This window comes from Mesitornis unicolor, unplaced genomic scaffold, assembly GCF_000695765.1.
Source record: "Mesitornis unicolor isolate BGI_N332 unplaced genomic scaffold, ASM69576v1 scaffold33497, whole genome shotgun sequence".
NCBI lineage: Eukaryota > Metazoa > Chordata > Aves > Mesitornithiformes > Mesitornithidae > Mesitornis > Mesitornis unicolor.
This window is the reverse complement of record NW_010198965.1, coordinates 1-17139: the sequence shown is the minus strand read 5'-3', so window position 1 is coordinate 17139 and position 17139 is coordinate 1. Positions and strand designations below refer to the sequence as shown.

Below are 17139 nucleotides of genomic sequence, written 5' to 3'. Positions count from 1 at the left end.
CCCCCCCCCCAATATTTTGAGCATAAGTGATTCTCCTCCCTATAGGCTTTTAACTCTGGTTCACATGCAAGAGATATAACACTCCTCTACATAAGTTTTAGGTTTGGTTTTGTCCGCTTTTAAACTTCTTAGCCTCTCTCACCTCCTAGAGCATATAGCATGTTTTGGCAAGATTTCCAGCTCTTTCCCCAAAGATTTTGATGTAGTGAACTGTAGTAAACCGGGACATCTTTCAGGACAGCATGAGAGTATAAAGCATGAAGAAAAGTTTATTCAGACTGCAAGCAGCAAAAGCTGAGACTGCTGTAATTGTACTGTAGACTACACCTGTTCCCTAAGTAAGGCACTCCCTGCAAAGATATCACCAAGAGACTTCATTAGTCTACCAGGCATTCAGATATACAAGACATGCCCAGAAATTAAGATGGGAGGAAGACATTAAAATATCTTTTCCACCTTACACATGAGTAAGTATTTCACTGTAATTCTGAACAAGACCCTACCATGCAACTCCACATCCTCTGCTAAAACTGCTTGTCATGTTTGCATTTAGTCATAACCTATTTTGACAATAGTTTGGAGGGGAAAGAAAAAAAAAGAAAAGAAAGCAAAAGCTACTTTCCTGATACCACATACAAACTCAGATAATCACAGGCAATACTCTAAATTAGCTTCTTTCAAAAACTGCATCAGCAGCTCTGCTAATGCTACTTATTTATGCATAATTAACATGCTGGAACAGCAAAGCTGTCAAGCTGCTATTGAAGAACATCAATCATGCTTTTATCTTTATGGCTGCAAGCTTTGAGAATGTCATTTTTCTATCCCCTGAACTAGCAAACACTTTGAGAAATAAGACTCCTCAGATAAACCCCTGACACTCATAAAACATTCAATCCTCAAAATGTAAAGATGATTCAAATATTCTGCATGGGTGTCGTTAAGTGCTCTGTCATGACAAACAGTGAGCAACGTCTCAATTTCAAGCAGGCAGAATACCACACGGGGATGCGAATAGACAGGATTACTCGCTGCTCAAGCACACCTATTTGTCCAGCTCAGTCACCAATAAGCAGTGCCACCCAACTTGCCTGAGTGAGCTCTGCAAGAATTCACCAGTTCTTTTTCTCATCAGTTACAGATTTCAGGGTGGTTTTTCTTAAAAGCGGCTAAACTGAGCTCAACAAAAGTTGAGAGGCCTTAGGCTAACAGCTCTCCCGCACAGATACCTCTTTTAGAAATATTACAGGATTTGAACCTCTGCTTTCTTCCAAACTCTTTCAAAAGTTGCTTTCCTGATGTCTTAAAAGCTTTATAGTAGAGTAAGAAGCCAGTCAACCAAGACAAAACACAGATGATTTCAGTTATGTCATATTCTTTCCTTTCCCACTGAACTATTTTGGTGGGTTTTTTCTTCTTTCTTTTTTTCTTCCTTTTTACCAACAGCTTTTCTAGGAGATGGGACTTTCCAAGAAGGCTTAACTTTTCAAGATCTGACTCCATTAATGAGAAAAGCCATACATCATTATTAAAGAGTTGGCTTCTGCCTTAGAATGCCAGCTAGCTCAGCAATAATTTATTTTCTCATCAGAAATCAGAATGAGGCAGATGTTGTCAATTACGCAGCCATTACAGCTGCCAAGGTATTAAGTTAGCTTTTGAAATTCAGGAACAACTCTAACAGTGTAATGTATTTCAGGCAGAAGAACCTCTCCAAAGGAAAAGGCTCTTCTCAGCAAAGCAAGCCAGCTTGCTGTTAGAAGAAAAAGGAAAGTAGCACATGCTTTTCTCCTCATATATTTCCAAAAAGCACAGAAAGAGCCAGGAAACAGAGTATTTCAAAAGACTGGCAGCAATAGCACAAGAGCAGAGAAGCAAGTTGGATAGGCAGAGGCATTCCAAGATCAAAGAACAAAGCAGAGCAGACAGGAGAAGAACAGTTAAATAAGTCAGAAAACAGTTTTTAAGGCTCAAATAGTACAAGTAGCTTCAGAATATTCTGAAAAGAAAGAGGCATGCTACTCCTTGAATGGCCAGAAAGCTCAAAATGACTTCTTTTGGTCTATGGAAGACACCTAAAATGAGCTAACAGATTCAAATTGAGGGTAAGGTCAGACTAGTTAGGTAGTGTCATTATGAAGACACTACTCACCACTAATGAAAAAATAAAGACTTTTTTTACTCAGGCTTAAAAACTCAGTCTCTGTCATCTGCATGACTGACAATAACTGTATTTGATTGACCTTGACCCACAAAGACATGTCATTTAGTGTTAGTTTCATATGAGCCTGGGATAACAACTTAGCAGAGGATTCTGAAATATCACTTCATGTTATTTGCTACTTAAAAAAAAAAATACAGCGAGCAAAGGCTACTGAAAAAGCAAGGTGTGTTTATGCCCTAGAACATACTGCATGCTGTTAGTATGTCATTTTGTTGTTCGCTTTCAAACATTACTATGTACACAATACAAAAACATTTCATTACATGAACTGCCCACACTTGATAAATAATTTCAACTGCCTTGATGCTTCTTGTCTGCTTACTGCCTCCAAGTACTCTCTAACCTGAAATGCAAGTCATCGCAGGACTGAGCCCATCTGTTCTGTTTGTACCTGCCACAACCAAGACGATGCTGCGCTTGCTCTCCACAGCAAAAGACTGACTTGGTACATCCATTAACTACTTGCCTAGTCCAGGTTCAAGTGTAGATTTTTAGGAAATAGCATTTACAAAATCTCAATAGCAACAGAAAATTTTAAATTGTTTTCTCTGCAATGTTTCAACAATCCGAGTTAGCTCTTTTCCCAAAGGGTATTCAACTTGCACTGAAGCTGTGTGCCAGGAACTGAAACATGATCAAACCCATCATTTAATCCCCTAACATTCATGTTACTTATTTGTACAAATTGCTTATCTAATGGAAATGCTGTAAAATGCTCAAGAAAACTGACCCTCATATACATTTTCAAACATCTGGAGACCTTTCCCCATCAATAGAGCCTAGAGTTCATCATGCAGCTAGGGTGTTTGGTCATGAAACAGTAAGAAAAATCCACAAGGCAATGCAATTCAACTACAAATTTTCATTGTTCCTAACAAGTCTTAACCTGTGATTAAATTACATTGAAGCTACATTTTATTGCCCTAAATGATGTTTAAGAGAGCAGCAAAAAAAAAAGAAGGTATTTCTTTTGTTGGAATATAAGTAGCAGTGCCCTGAAGCAAACATAGATGCATCTGAGAAGATTACTGAAAGCATTGAAAAGAGTTTTTTTAAAATGACAGCAAACTACAGCAGGCACTGGTACAAAGTATTTGGAGTGGAGCACAGCCAGTGCCCAGCTCTTTGCAGCAAAGATCTACCTTTAATTCTGAGAGCATTCCATTAAATTACTTTTAGAAAAGAGGCCTAAGGTTATTTAGGGTTCATTTATTTTGGCATTTCTTTTCAGGTCAGGACTGAACTTCTGAAGCAGATCTCCAGTCACTTCCTCTTACTACAGTTTTGTTTACACCACATAATGCTCTTGGATCATCATCTGGTTTCCTTTTGGACTACACTAAATTGAAAGATGCAATTTAGGTGCACTGGTAATGCTCTTCAACCACAAACAGGCTCCTATTCCAGGTGACCAAACTAAACACAGTCCAAATAAGACAGAAAACTCCAAAATAAGTGCACATTAATGTCAGGTTCTCAGCACCTCTTTCAGTCTACAGATCCACTCCTCTCAATCCATATTACTTGCTAATACAGACAAACTTAGTATTGTTACTTATTTATTAGTTGTTTGTTTTGTTGTTTTTTTCAAACACAGTAATGTCTTCCAAACTGATGCTCCCCACTGTATTTTAACTGAATTATTTCAGCTAAAAGACTGAACAATGGTTCTATTGCCTTTCTGAAATCCATAGGCTGTTCAGTTCACCAAGCATACTGATGAAAAACTCACTTTCAGGGTATGCTTATGTGAAAAGCTACTTAAAAAAAAAACTTCTGACAGATTAGTAATTTACACAACACACAAATTGCTTCCGGAATGAATTTACATTACACCAAAGAGCAGTCTTGACAGTCAACCTCATGTCACCTAGTTTTGTCATAAAGGCAAATAAAACCACCCCTGCAGAGATGCACCTGATCAGAAAAATGTAAGTGCTCCACCCACTGCCAATGCCATTTCTTCCCCGTAGATGACACATTTCAGATCATTAATAATAAGGACTTGAAGAAATTCAGCATGAAAATTAGTAAGACTTCAGTAGTCTAGGTTAACTCAAACAACAGAGCAAGTAAATGGAATTGAAACTAACTACATTTTTAACAGTTCTTGACATCTCTTTTCTTTCCGGTGACAGAAAATTGTTACTGTTAGCAGGTTCATAAGCTTTTCTGTTTCAACATTCTCCAATGAAAATCTCTAGAATCTACACAGTGCTGGGAGAACGTCTTGTCAGAAAGAATTCTTTCAAGGGTTCCCTGAGGAAATTACAACTACCGTATAAAAATGCATTATCCTCCCATTTTCCCCTTGGAAGAAAATAGAAAAAAAAAGTTTAAGAAGCTGCAAAGGTCACATGGATTAAAAGTTCCTAAAGCTGATTTTGAGTGCAAAATATAACAGAATGTTGAAAGTTACGTAATAAGGGACTTGACCCAGAAATGTATACTAGACACATTTCATTGGTATGTATGAAAAATGTACATACACAAGCACTTACATGTACTCAAAACACCAACATATTTCTACAGTTGAATCCAATATGGAGAAGTGAAGAGTTACATCTCTTACATGTCAAAAACTAAGAACCATCGTATTCTGATAGCAATTTAGTGTTCAGGATTACAGTAATGGACTAGAAAAAGGAACTAGAAGCAATGATTTTACCAGTTCCATTACTAACTACATCCACTAGATAAATATCACAGCTGCACTTATCAGAGGGTTGAAGACAGAACACAGGAAGAAAAAAAAAATTAAAAAAATACCCTGAAGGGGAACACCAAGAACACTTACTCTTTGACTGACTCCTGGCTAAAAACATTAATGTTCACATTGAAAATATTTTTTAAGTGTGACTTGTGCTTCAAGAAGAACTAGCCAAATAGTTTTGCAGACTGTGAAAGAAACATAACTGCAACTGAACATTTAAAGTACTTTCAAGAGTATCAAAGAACTGAGGATTGCTTCAATCCCACTTACCCTTGCATTACATAAGGGAACTGGTGGCTTGGTATGGGATTGCTTTGTACTTGTGGAAGATTACGATGCCTCACTCCACCTGCACTAGTGTTCAAAGATGTAGATGAAGCTTCTTGATTTGAAGGTGAGGCAGCAGTTGATCCAGAATGGTCCAAATTCTTTAAAATAAATAAAATTGAGGTTGAGGATCTTTTTGCCACGGTTACAGGATTTACTACTGTGTCTTAAAAAAAACCTACTTGCTTTAATGTTTTGTCACAAGTTTTATTGAGAATATAAGGACCAGGCAAGTCTTATGGGGTTTTATTGGTTCTGGCAAGTCTTTAGTAAAAGCAGAAATTCAAAATTGCACTCAGGTGCACATATTAAAAAAACTGAAGCTTCTGGAGAGACTCAACACTTGACAGGACTCAGAGAAAACCACAAGTCACTGGGAATCAGTGTCTCAAAAAGCTGAACCAAACTAAACCTTAATCCAAAGAATATTTGGTAGCAACAAAAATTATAGTGGCTACCTTTAATAAAAGTAACTACAATCTGAGGATATTACTTTATATTCAGAGACAACAATGCCTGCAGTGGCGTAAAATACCATTCCTCTATTCTTGCCATTAATCTCCTCTTCTACTCATCATCCTCTCTTCACTGCACCAGCTGCCCAATCCAAACTGCTGTGCTCACTGCTGGGAGGGGCGGGGGGTAGAAACAGGGAAGTAGCTAGGAATGACTCCGGCTCTCAGAAACACACCTAAAACCTGTGTGTCAGACCTCCACTGCTTTCCAAGATCAATACTTAACCCTGGAAGCAGGACAAAAGCTGGCTTTCCTAGATTATTTGTCACCATTACAAGACTGCAATTTGGCCACTGAGCTGCATTATTTTAGTTTTAATAAATGCCCAAATCCTGTTGCTAAGCATTGCTGTAATGTTTACTCAATAGAAAATCCTCTTCAACTTTGACAACTCAGGAAGTGAGGAGCTGCAATTACTTAAGACATCCATATCATATTTGCCCTACAAAGGAAACAAGAAAAATTTACCACTAGACAGTTGGGGGGGGGTGTGCAGGAATAAAAATAAAAAACAAATGGAAGAACAAAGGCCATTCAAGCTTTGGGTTTAGGTTCCTTTCTTCAAAGTATTATGAACTTCACACTGTGCATTCTGACTGCTTTAAGCAGTTATTAAGATACAACATTTACAACTGATCTATGTAGCAATAAAACAATCACAAAAGGAGGCCACCTGTGTCCTGCTTGCAGAGAGAGATACAAAACACAGAATGGTAGAGGCTGAAGGGGCCTCTGAAGACCCTTCAGTCCAAGCCCCCATAAACACAGCCTTTGAGAAGACAACGTAACCACTGTCCACTCTCTCTATTGCTTAAACTGCTTATGTGCCCGACTGTCACACAGCAGTCAGAAACTGTGCCCTACTGACAGAAGAATGAAAACAGCTTATTACTGGAAGGGTACTTCACACACGCTGACAATCAACATACCACAGATGAAAAGTATCTACAGTGGTATTGCATACAGTCCTCTCTTACTAACCTTCAAGGGTCAGTTAGTGATACTGCCAGCTCTGGAAAAAGCCAAGAGGATTATAGTGATGATGACCAAGTCATCAACAGAAACATTAACTGCACTTCTGTTAAAACAGAGTACACGCAAAGAACATCACCATTTTTGAACGGTGTGAAGAGGGGAAGACTCAAAACACCCTTAACAAGTGTTCTGTGAACAGTTTAACTAATAAAACATTAATAACACTTCCTACTTCTCACTGTCCTGTCAGACACTACAACTACCATGAAGCTACTAAGTAAGTACTGGCCAATTCCTGTCAGGCAGAATGAACACTGGCCGAGCTCCACCTGCGTGTCTCACAAGAAAGGCACTAATTTGTCTGGTCTCTCGACAGCAACGAATTTTCACAAAATAAATGACAACTTGGGTTGGTTTTGGCAGGCTGGTTTTAGTGGGGTATTTTTGTTGGGTTTTTTTTGTGGTTTGTATTTTTTAGTCTGAATACACTGCTCAATTTCTGCCAAAGACACAGGGATATGGAGAGAAAGAGTACTTTTTGATAAAGAAAGTGTTAAAAGTTAAGAATACCTTAGAAAAAGTAGTGCTTTATAAAGCACTTTTTTTTAATAAACACAATTGTTTTACAATTTCAAAAAAGTCATCTTTGTTTAAATAAAGTGGCACCCTTAAATAATCGAGTCTAATTGTACAAATGCATACAGCATGCTCTACTTTCACCACACTATTTTACAACCAAATTTTAAAAATTAAGACAAATTTCTGGAAAGCTTCCTCAGTATAGAAGAAATTCATGCTCTGTGTATGAAAGAAAACTCACTGAGCTACTGCTGGAGGTTGAGGCTCCATGACCTTCTCTACTGGTGCTGGGTTTTGGAGAACTTGGGGGTGTCCGGGAAGTACATACCAGATGAACCATATGATACTCATCTTGCTAAAAATTAAAGAGATTGAAGAGCTAAAGCAACAATATTTGAGGAATTTACAAGCAAGAAATTTCTTTAAAAACTGACTTTCAAAGTTGCATTTGCAATCAGTAAAGAAACTTTACAAAATGGAGAGATGATAAAGCAAAACTTGAGCCTAGCACAAAAGTCTACTATTTCACCACTAATGTTTTCTTAGCAGCTGTCCACAATAACATATTGAACATTCACTTACCCTGTTTTCCCTAGAACTGCAGCACAGCAGAACCAATGGAAGACCACAGAGAGAAACATATCATATGCTCGAACTTCATTTTTTGAAAAATCTCAAACCCTTCCAGAGCTTGGTTTCCCTGAAGTTAATAATGCTTACATTTGCATTGAGATCTAATGAAGAGTATTATTCAATAAAGACATCAAGGCAAATGAAAAATGTAGGTGCTGGAATTCCACAAGCAGACCAAGGTAAGAAAAACATACCAGCCATTGCCTCTACCTCACTGCAGTCTAAGCTTACTCAAGCCCAACTGAAGAGCCCCTGCAGATATTCCACACTCAATGCTTTGTGAAGTTCTAGATAGGACTTGAGTATTCCTAAATATTTGAAAGTGAGGAAGCAAATGAGTGGCACCATCTGAAGCCATGTCAGCATGCAAGTAATCAGCCCACACCAATTCTTCATTAATATGCTCCCATCTCCAACACGGATGCCATAACAACTTCAATCTGAAGCTATTTCACTGTACCAAATAAAAACACCTCATTATATTAGCATGCCTGAAGCTCATATGGCCATAGCAACAAGAACAGCTATGACTGTATTTAAATTGCACACTACAGCTTCCTCAGTAACCAAATTTTAAACAAGAAAAGCAACCAAAAAAAAAATCGTCTTCTGAAATCTGCATGCTGCAGTCAAGCTGCATTTTTTAATGAGATGACATTTAGAAATACCAGGCCTGGAGTTTTGTTGGTTTTGGTTTTTAAAACCATTTTAAAAACCCACACACTTACTCATTTTTAAGTTTTTATCTTCAGGAATAATTAAAAAAAATGGATAACTGCTTTTATACACCATGGTGCATTAATGCTAGCATAGCCTATCCACACCCCCATTCATTTAAACTCCTCCACACATATCAGTTTGAAGCCCCAAGCACAGCCTCATCATTACGATTAGGTGCAGTTTCTTACCAGTCAGTGACAGTAAGCAACGATCAGAGAGCACTGAACACAGCTGATCAGCACCCTGACATCAAAAGCCAGAAACCTAACTAATTACCTTCTTTAAAATAAGAACTTATGCCACTCAGAGAGGCAAAGGAAGCTAGACATATTACTTGTAATCTTGCAGTGTACAGCTTTATTCAATACAAGTTTATTGTAATATATTTCTATCTATACAAAACATTTTGAACATTACTATGCCTGAAGAGCACCACAACTTACAGCCTCAAGGTATTTTATATCATCGAAAGGACACTGCTCAGTATCACAAAGCCAATTTCAGAGATTTACTAAATCCTCAGATACCATCAGGAATTTATAGCTAATCAAACAGGAAGAATATGACAGAAAATGAGACTGAGCTTAAAAGTAAAACCTTTTTTCCCCAAAAGCTCTTAAAACCCTGAGCACATAAAACTCTTCTCCGAACACAAGTTTTTAACTTTGTGCTTAATACTGATGAGTACTTTTCTAAATTCACTAAATTTCTTTTAACTAAACCCAAGGCCTATAGCTATTAACGTCAAATATAGCCCCTGTATAGTGAAGGAAGACGTTTTTACGTAAAGTTTCTCCTCTAGGACATAAGCAAGGTTTGAAATTGTGTTGCCTAAAACTACTCTACTGCAAGCAGGCCAAGTGGATTTAAGGGATTCAGACTTTACTTTGTCCTTAACAAGCAAAACTAAGCTTTATGGTAAGCTATATAAGCATTTTAGTGAACTTTTAAGCGGTACAAAAGATATACACTGGCTGGCAATAGTTCAGCTCCAGTTTTCCAGTGAACCTACGCATAGTAAATTTAAATCATTTTTTGGTAAGCAGCTAAATCTAATTTAATAAAAGCTACTTCAGAATAAAGGCAATAAAGTAACAACAGTGTTAGTCTGCTCAAGCAATACCCAAGATTCCTCTGCATCTGTTTCTCCATACTTAATACGGAAGTTCAGTTGCCCACTTGCGCTAAAGCACTTCTCTCCTGTAGAATTTTTTCCCTCCATACTAAATATTAAAATGTAACCCACTCTTGCAGTCTGTACATTGATTTTTACCTTAATGCAGTACAAAAAAATATCACTCCCAACACCCAGGTACTATATTACAAAGCTTACCTATTTCACAGGATTAAAAACTTTGTAACTGGTTAATGACCTAAAGTATTTTACAAATATAGCTACTGGTGCATCCTGCTCCGTTTACAAGGAGTTTAAAGACTACTAAACAAAATGCATTATGTTTTTTGTTACCATCAAATCTAAACAAGTTCTGTGTAATCTGCCCTAAATATCATCTTATTCTGTACATTTTTTAAATTTTACTAAATTAATGAAGTCCCTATTACTTGGTAGCATCAATCCAAACTATCTGAATCAATTTGAGAACCAACTGCATGTATTTCAACATTTCCTACATCAGATGTCACGTGTATTCGGGATTTGGATTTAGCTTAAAAGTTGAGCGGAGAATCCAAAGTTAGATTAGTACGATGATTTTTTCCAAGATGAACCAGCAGAACTAAAAAAGGAATTAAAAACGCAAGAACTGTCAAACATCATCAGAAACAGCTGACAGCTGATGAATAAAACCAGGAAAACAAATAGCTTTCCCAGCAAAACCATTCAGGAATTTAGGCTTCTGGTTTTCACAGAATCACAGAACGTTAGGGATTGGAAGGGACCTCAAAAGATCATCTAGTCCAATCCCCCTGCCGGAGCAGGAACACCTAGATGAGGTTGCACAGGAAGGCGTCCAGGTGGGTTTTGAATGTCTCCAGAGAAGGAGACTCCACAACCTCTCTGGGCAGCCTGTTCCAGTGCTCTGTCACCCTCACTGACAAGAAGTTTCTTCTCAAATTTAAGTGGAACCTCCTGTGTTCCACCTTGTGCCCATTACCTCTTGTCCTATCATTGTTTTGCAAATGAATGTATTACCCTTCACTTGCTTACTCAAATGCCATCTTTTAATGTAAGTTTCTGGACTTAAGTACATACAAGAAATGAAATGTCCCCCCAAACCAACAGAAATCTTTTAAGACAATTCCATTTAGGTCCTTGTGGGAACTGTCCAAAGAAGTCACTCTACAGTACATGTCACTTGTTTGGGATTGACAGCCTAGTTGCTCTCCCACCAATCGGAAACATGCCTCAATCCACAAGTATCACAATCCTACATACAAGAGATACTTGAAAATACATTTTCCTGAACATAAACATTATATGGTTACATCTCTCAGTACAACAATGAAAATTTGAAGCTAAACAACACAAACCTAAATTTCTATTTCCCAAAAAGGGGTTTGATCAAATATCATATGGTGTTGATATAAAGCTTACTTTTCTGAGAACATCTTTCAGCTGCAGATGATCAGGAAGCAGTCTGCCAGAATACACCAGTCTCTGATCCTTTGTAGACTAGGAGATGGGACAAAGAAAGGAATTTAGCTTTTTCCTGCTCTACAGGTATACAGCTGGAGATAACATTTGCAGATGAGAAAACCACTTATAACTCCAAGCACCAACAGACAGCCTTAAAAACATTTCAGAGACTTCACAAGTCCAACTCCCAAATTCTGAAAAAAACCCCCAACTATTAAAAAAAAGCAAACAACCTATCAAGTACATTTAAAAATCCCTTTTTTAAAGGCTTGCTCTTTACCCTGCTCCTATTCCCAGGCACTTGCTGAAAAAGTAGATGGAAAAGTAGCTAGGGTAAAGACAAAAAAAATAATTTGAATAATAATTAAAATATGCAGAAGGAGGGCACAAATTTCAATGTTTTTTGACATAGAAATTCTGGTATTAGTACCTGTCCCCATCCCCACTTCCATCCCCCCAAAAATGATCACAAGAGGAAACAAGGAAGAAGGCATTAAAAAGCATGAAGTGCCAAAAGCATTGTTTTTAATGTAGTCTTTAAACTTTAGTAAGCTTTTTTGCCTGTTCTTTAACTTCCACAGTTTAAAATACCTCTGTAATGCAAACAAAGAGTTTGTTTCTTTTTTTAAAAAAAATGTTATTCCTAACTTAATAACTTTAAATTATTCTACACTGAAGAGATAATGACAAAATTATTTCTAAAAGGGAACTATTTGGGGTACCTGTCTACATTAAGACATCCAGTACAGTAAAGCAACAGGTAGCGTACTTGGTCTAAAGAAAAAAAAACCCCTAACAAAAACCTCAACCTCACTCAATTCCGTTTATGTTGTCAGAAATAAGTTTTAAACAGGCTTAATTCTATAGTGGATCACTAACATGCTGTACTCTGAGTAAACAGCTTCATTTCCCACCCCCCAATATGCTACTACATATTCACTCATTGAAAAAATTTTAAAGAGAATCCAACTGTTACATTGGTTCAACTCCTGCTTGCATCCTCAATTAATACAATAGTGTTTATCACTTGAAAGAGAGCACTAACATAAGCAAATGTTAAATGGAAGAAGTCAAGCCTGACATCAGTGGAACAGACACACATTATCAGCATGAAATACTTGAAGAACTCCCCTATCGTCTCATAATCTCTCCACCTTTTGTTGCCCACTCTGCAGTCTCATTGATGCTAATACTAAGACAAATATCCAAGATCCAGATCTCTGTGATTAGAAAAAGTTTTATCAGAAGTTTTGAAACCTTTTTTTCCTTCCAACAGCCTTTCACAGATTCCCAATAACTTAGAACATAGAAAAGTTGCAGAACTTGTTTCTCCCTGAAAAAGTCTGGTCATATCGCTAGGAAAAAAATTACAGCTACTCTAAGTAAATAATTATCAAAAGTACACACTGAATTTGAGAAGCTTGTGCTTTAACTTTTTTTCCTCAAATTCATACTAGATAGTCATGATTAAATACACATGTTTATAAAATGAGTGCATAACCTGCCACATATAGTACAGAACTGTTTATCACTCCTATTGAAGAACCATTTTCTATACTCTTCTGTATTCTTCTGTATTTTAGTGACATAATACACTGTTTTTGTAAGTCTCACAACACAGGGAACTAGTTATTTGCAGCTCCAATGGACAAAATACTGAAATGAATTCAACATTAATACTGTACTATTTCTACTTTTGTTTAAAACAACAAAAAATGCCTGCCTCTCTCATGTCAGACTAAGTTCTTTTGAACTATACCATCTTGGTTGCTCCTTTCAAGTAGGAACAGGCTGCTAACAGAATACAAGCTTACTTGCATTTTATGTTAGGGAAGGGCCTTCTTAGAAAAACTAGAATATGCAGCACGCATCAAGATTATGGAAAACTTTGATTTCCTGTAAATTAAAAACTTGTTGCTTTAGGATGACCAAGGGAGCCAAAAGAAAGGTCTCTTGCTTCTGGGTCCTTAGAAAGATTATCTAGATTAATTAAAACACAAGCCATTAAAACAAAACAAGCAAAAAAAACAACAACAAAAAACCAAACTTCAAATCTTTGCACCATAATCCAATATGGCAATAGAGTGCTGTTTTCCCATGCATGATACAGCTTTCTACATGGTCAAATTCAGATTCTTCTCTTCACTACCTTCTATGAGAACCTCCCCTCAACCCCAACTAATAATGCCTTCTCAAACACAAGTAGTACAATTGTTTTTTTAATATGAATGCAGAGAAGAAACTGCTAGATTAAAATGATCCCACAAAGCTGACTACTACATAGCCTTCAGTAATGTGTTTCAGCTGCCTACAAAACCACAAAAGAAAAGGTTACACATATGTTCAACACTGTTAATCATATTAAGCTAGAGACATTAATGGGGGAAGACGAAGTCTTAGACCTCATACTCCTCCCTACATAGCCTAAATACTTAACTGTGCACTACAGGATTATTATGACTTTCAATTCTCAGGGTGAAAGCTATTCTGGAATTCTGAAATGTGAGGGTTTTTAAATGCAGATAGAAGAAGAGGTGATGAATGTGAAAACACAGTAACTCACATAGATGCCAAAGTAAACGGAAAAGGTATTCAACGCATCCTCTGCCAGAGGAGATTTGCTACCACATCTCCTGCTTCAAGGAACAGCACACTCACTGTTAGCCCAAATACTAAACTGTGATGGAAAAGACAGACTTGAAAAAAAATATTGTTAGAGTTGCCGCATTTTCAGAAGCAAGCACACAGCATCAGAGAGAATTATTCTAGAATCTAAAGTTTAGAGTGAGAAGAGACTTTTCAGACCACAATGCAAAATGTAAGTATTTAAAAATAATAATTCATTAGCTAGTGTTTAATTCTGTTTTTCAAGCATGACTCCTTCTGCAAGGCTTAGTCCAAGCTAGCGATGTCCTGCACACTACCAAAACCACCAAACCTAAGCTAATGCAGCAACCTCTTTTAGAAACAATCTCTGAGCTATCCTGTTTCAGCTACAAGACATCCATTATTTCGGTCACTCAGCCTCCCTCTCATTCTTCCATAGGAAATAAAAATCCAAACACCCACATTTGGTTAGAACTGTGGGCAAAGCATATGCTAGATGACAGGTACTGCAGGAAATTAGAAACAGCAGTTTTAAATGAATGTTTATGGGTGTAATCAATGCAGCAGTTAATGCACTGAATGTAAAATCTGCCAGACTGAGACATACAGGTTAGTTTTCCAAGTTGTCTTTTCTTAAACAAACATTTCATCTAGGGAGACTACAACTGCAGTACTCTGGCTAAGAAAAATGGTCCTGTCAGGGGAAAAAAAGCATTGACAGATTACCTTAGTATAGAAAACTGTACAACAACTACACCAACTTAAATGTGCCTATACTCAGAATTTATATGTATTTAGCCAAGTCATTTACACAAATTGATCTGGAAAAATCACAAACAAGACTGGCTCAAGGCCTAACTACTTGTTAGCTTATTTCAAACAACTCAGTTTCTAAAGACATATTCTAAATAAACAGTAAATTTAGTGAGAACTTTTACTGTTAACTAAGTTACAGACATCTATAGAAGACTTATGTACAAGTCACACAAAAACCTGAAAGGCTATGTATAGCAGCGATAGCAACTGATTTCTATTTTACACCCTTAACTTCAAGAACACTGTAATACCTGTACAGAACATTTGTCTTCTGATGTATTCTCGTACTATTAAAATAGCATTGCAATAGAAGTTATTTCCAGCACCCATCACATCCAAGGAATGTAGAAATTTGATCAACAAGCTTTTGACACTGATCTGGCTTAAGAAGAAAAAAAAAAAGGGGGGGGGCAGCAGACAGTGAAAGTCCTAAAAGCACAGGAATTAAGCAAGTTTGAAAAAAAAAAAACAGTAACACAACATCAAAAACATATCAACCCAAAAATACACTTTTCAATTTTACTGTGCATAAGACATCTTATTAGGCAACTTTCTCCCCTCCTATGTTATTACTTTAATTCCAAATACTATATGCAATAAAAGTATTGCGTTCAGTTACTACTTTAATTGAAAGTACAGTAAATCCAAATTAAATTTGCATTACTGGGATAATTTTCACTAAAGAAATTCCCCATTCTTTAAGCCAGAACAATTTTGGGGATTCTGAATGACTACATTTAATAAGCACAGGCATGCTAAGGAATCAATTTTCAACAGAAGAAAGATGTTCCAGGAAACTGAAATTTAATATTATAATACTGGTTGAAACCTACAGTGCAACATAAAAACCTCTTGTTCATTAAGGATTCTTCCTAAAAGCCAAATTTAGCAAGATCATGAGTCAGAAAACTAATGCTTAAACACAAATACGTCACAGGAGGAGATTCTAGTGAGGAACATAAGTAGCAACCAACTGAAATCATATACTGGTTTCTTTTAGAGCAGATAAGGTCCCTCAGCAGAGAATTACTCACAGCAATAACTCACAAACCATCAAATACTGATTAAAAGATTTCAGTGCACCACTGACACAGCCTAAGTTGCTCACTGCTTTTCTTCTGTTTTCTCCAAAAGGCAGAAACCTTCTCTGAGACAAAACTACTATTTTGCCTTTTCCCCCCTCAAAAAAAGAAATCAACAATGCCAAAAATTCTTCTATTGAACTAGGTGAATACCAATCATTTACAACATAAACGCAACCTTTGTCTGATGTTTTCTACAGCAAGGTCTAGGCCCCACATGCTGCTGCTGCATTGTGAAGGCAAAGTCACTCCCTTTAGACAGTTTTCTGGAACAAATTTTCAATTACACTGTTCCATGTGACTGCCATTCTAAAGAGTTACAGTGTTCTCTATTATTGTCCATATGTTTTTTCATCACATCTTTTTAATTGCTAAATGTCGAACTTAAAATAATTTAGAAAAAAAATACTATTTTCCTCAGTGAACAAAAAAATATAAGCTTCTATATTAAGTTTCAAAATACAGTCACAACTGTCATACAAGTTTAACAGCTGAGAGCAGAGTTTTCAGCACAATCTCAAAAAAATGGCTTTTCAAAGAGGAGAAAAAAGGAAGTAAATTTGGAGGTTGTTCAAGTGCATGTTTCAAATAATATTATGAATAAATATCTATCTGCTCCGCACCTCAGTGAATTCACTAGAGAGTAGTAACTTTAACTATATCACTTAAGTATAGCATAATTACTTTAGACAGAACCATTACATTTACAGAAGTTAGTCTTAAATGAACCAAGATATCAAAATTCCGGTTCCTATAAAAGCTAAATGGAGCATTATTAAGTGCCTTCAGCAATACCACCTTCCAGGATGCTATATTGTAATCTTCTTAAACCATACAAAAGAGCAGCTGTTTTACTGCCAGCTTCCCTGAAAGCAGAGACCCGGCCATTGTCTCTACGCAGACAGCTCTTTGGCAGCACGGATCTTGTTTATTCTGTAGAGTGCCTGAAGAAAAAAACTCTCGACCGCCTGTCCACAAGTCACTGCAATGCCAGCCTTACCGACAGAATGAAAAAAAACAAAGGGCTGGCCGCCAACTCACCGGCTTACTAGGGTAGACTTTAGAGAGGTGAGATTTCAGCTTGCCCACAGTCCAGTCCAGAAAGCAGTTAATGGTCTGGTCGGTGTATTTCTGGTTGGGGGCCTTAATGATGAGGGTCACCGGGTGATCCACGACGCTTTGGTCCATGCTGCCCGGCAAGGGGAGGGGGAACAGCCGGCCTTGCTCCTCTCTTCCCTCCCCGGGGGAAGACTAAGCCACTCGAACCTTTTGGAGCTCCGGGTGGGTTCAGCGTCCAGGGCCGAACTTCCTGGGGAAGCTGGGGGAGCCCATCCCCGTGCTGGCGCTCACA

The 17139-nt window shown here is 37.4% G+C and overlaps 1 protein-coding gene across 1 annotated transcript in view; it reads right to left on the bottom strand.

The window, feature by feature from the left end:
* The window catches only part of HERPUD2 (HERPUD family member 2), a 20717-nt gene extending 3741 nt beyond the window's left edge, over window positions 1-16976 (bottom strand). Inside the window, exons 1-4 of the mRNA XM_010189319.1 lie at window positions 16830-16976; window positions 11242-11319; window positions 7576-7689; window positions 5208-5365 (exon numbers count right to left, since the gene is read on the bottom strand). Of these exons, the coding sequence (XP_010187621.1) occupies window positions 5208-5365; window positions 7576-7689; window positions 11242-11319; window positions 16830-16976 (497 nt within the window). The remainder of the gene's footprint in view (window positions 1-5207; window positions 5366-7575; window positions 7690-11241; window positions 11320-16829) is intronic.
* Window positions 16977-17139: the final 163 nt, after the last annotated feature.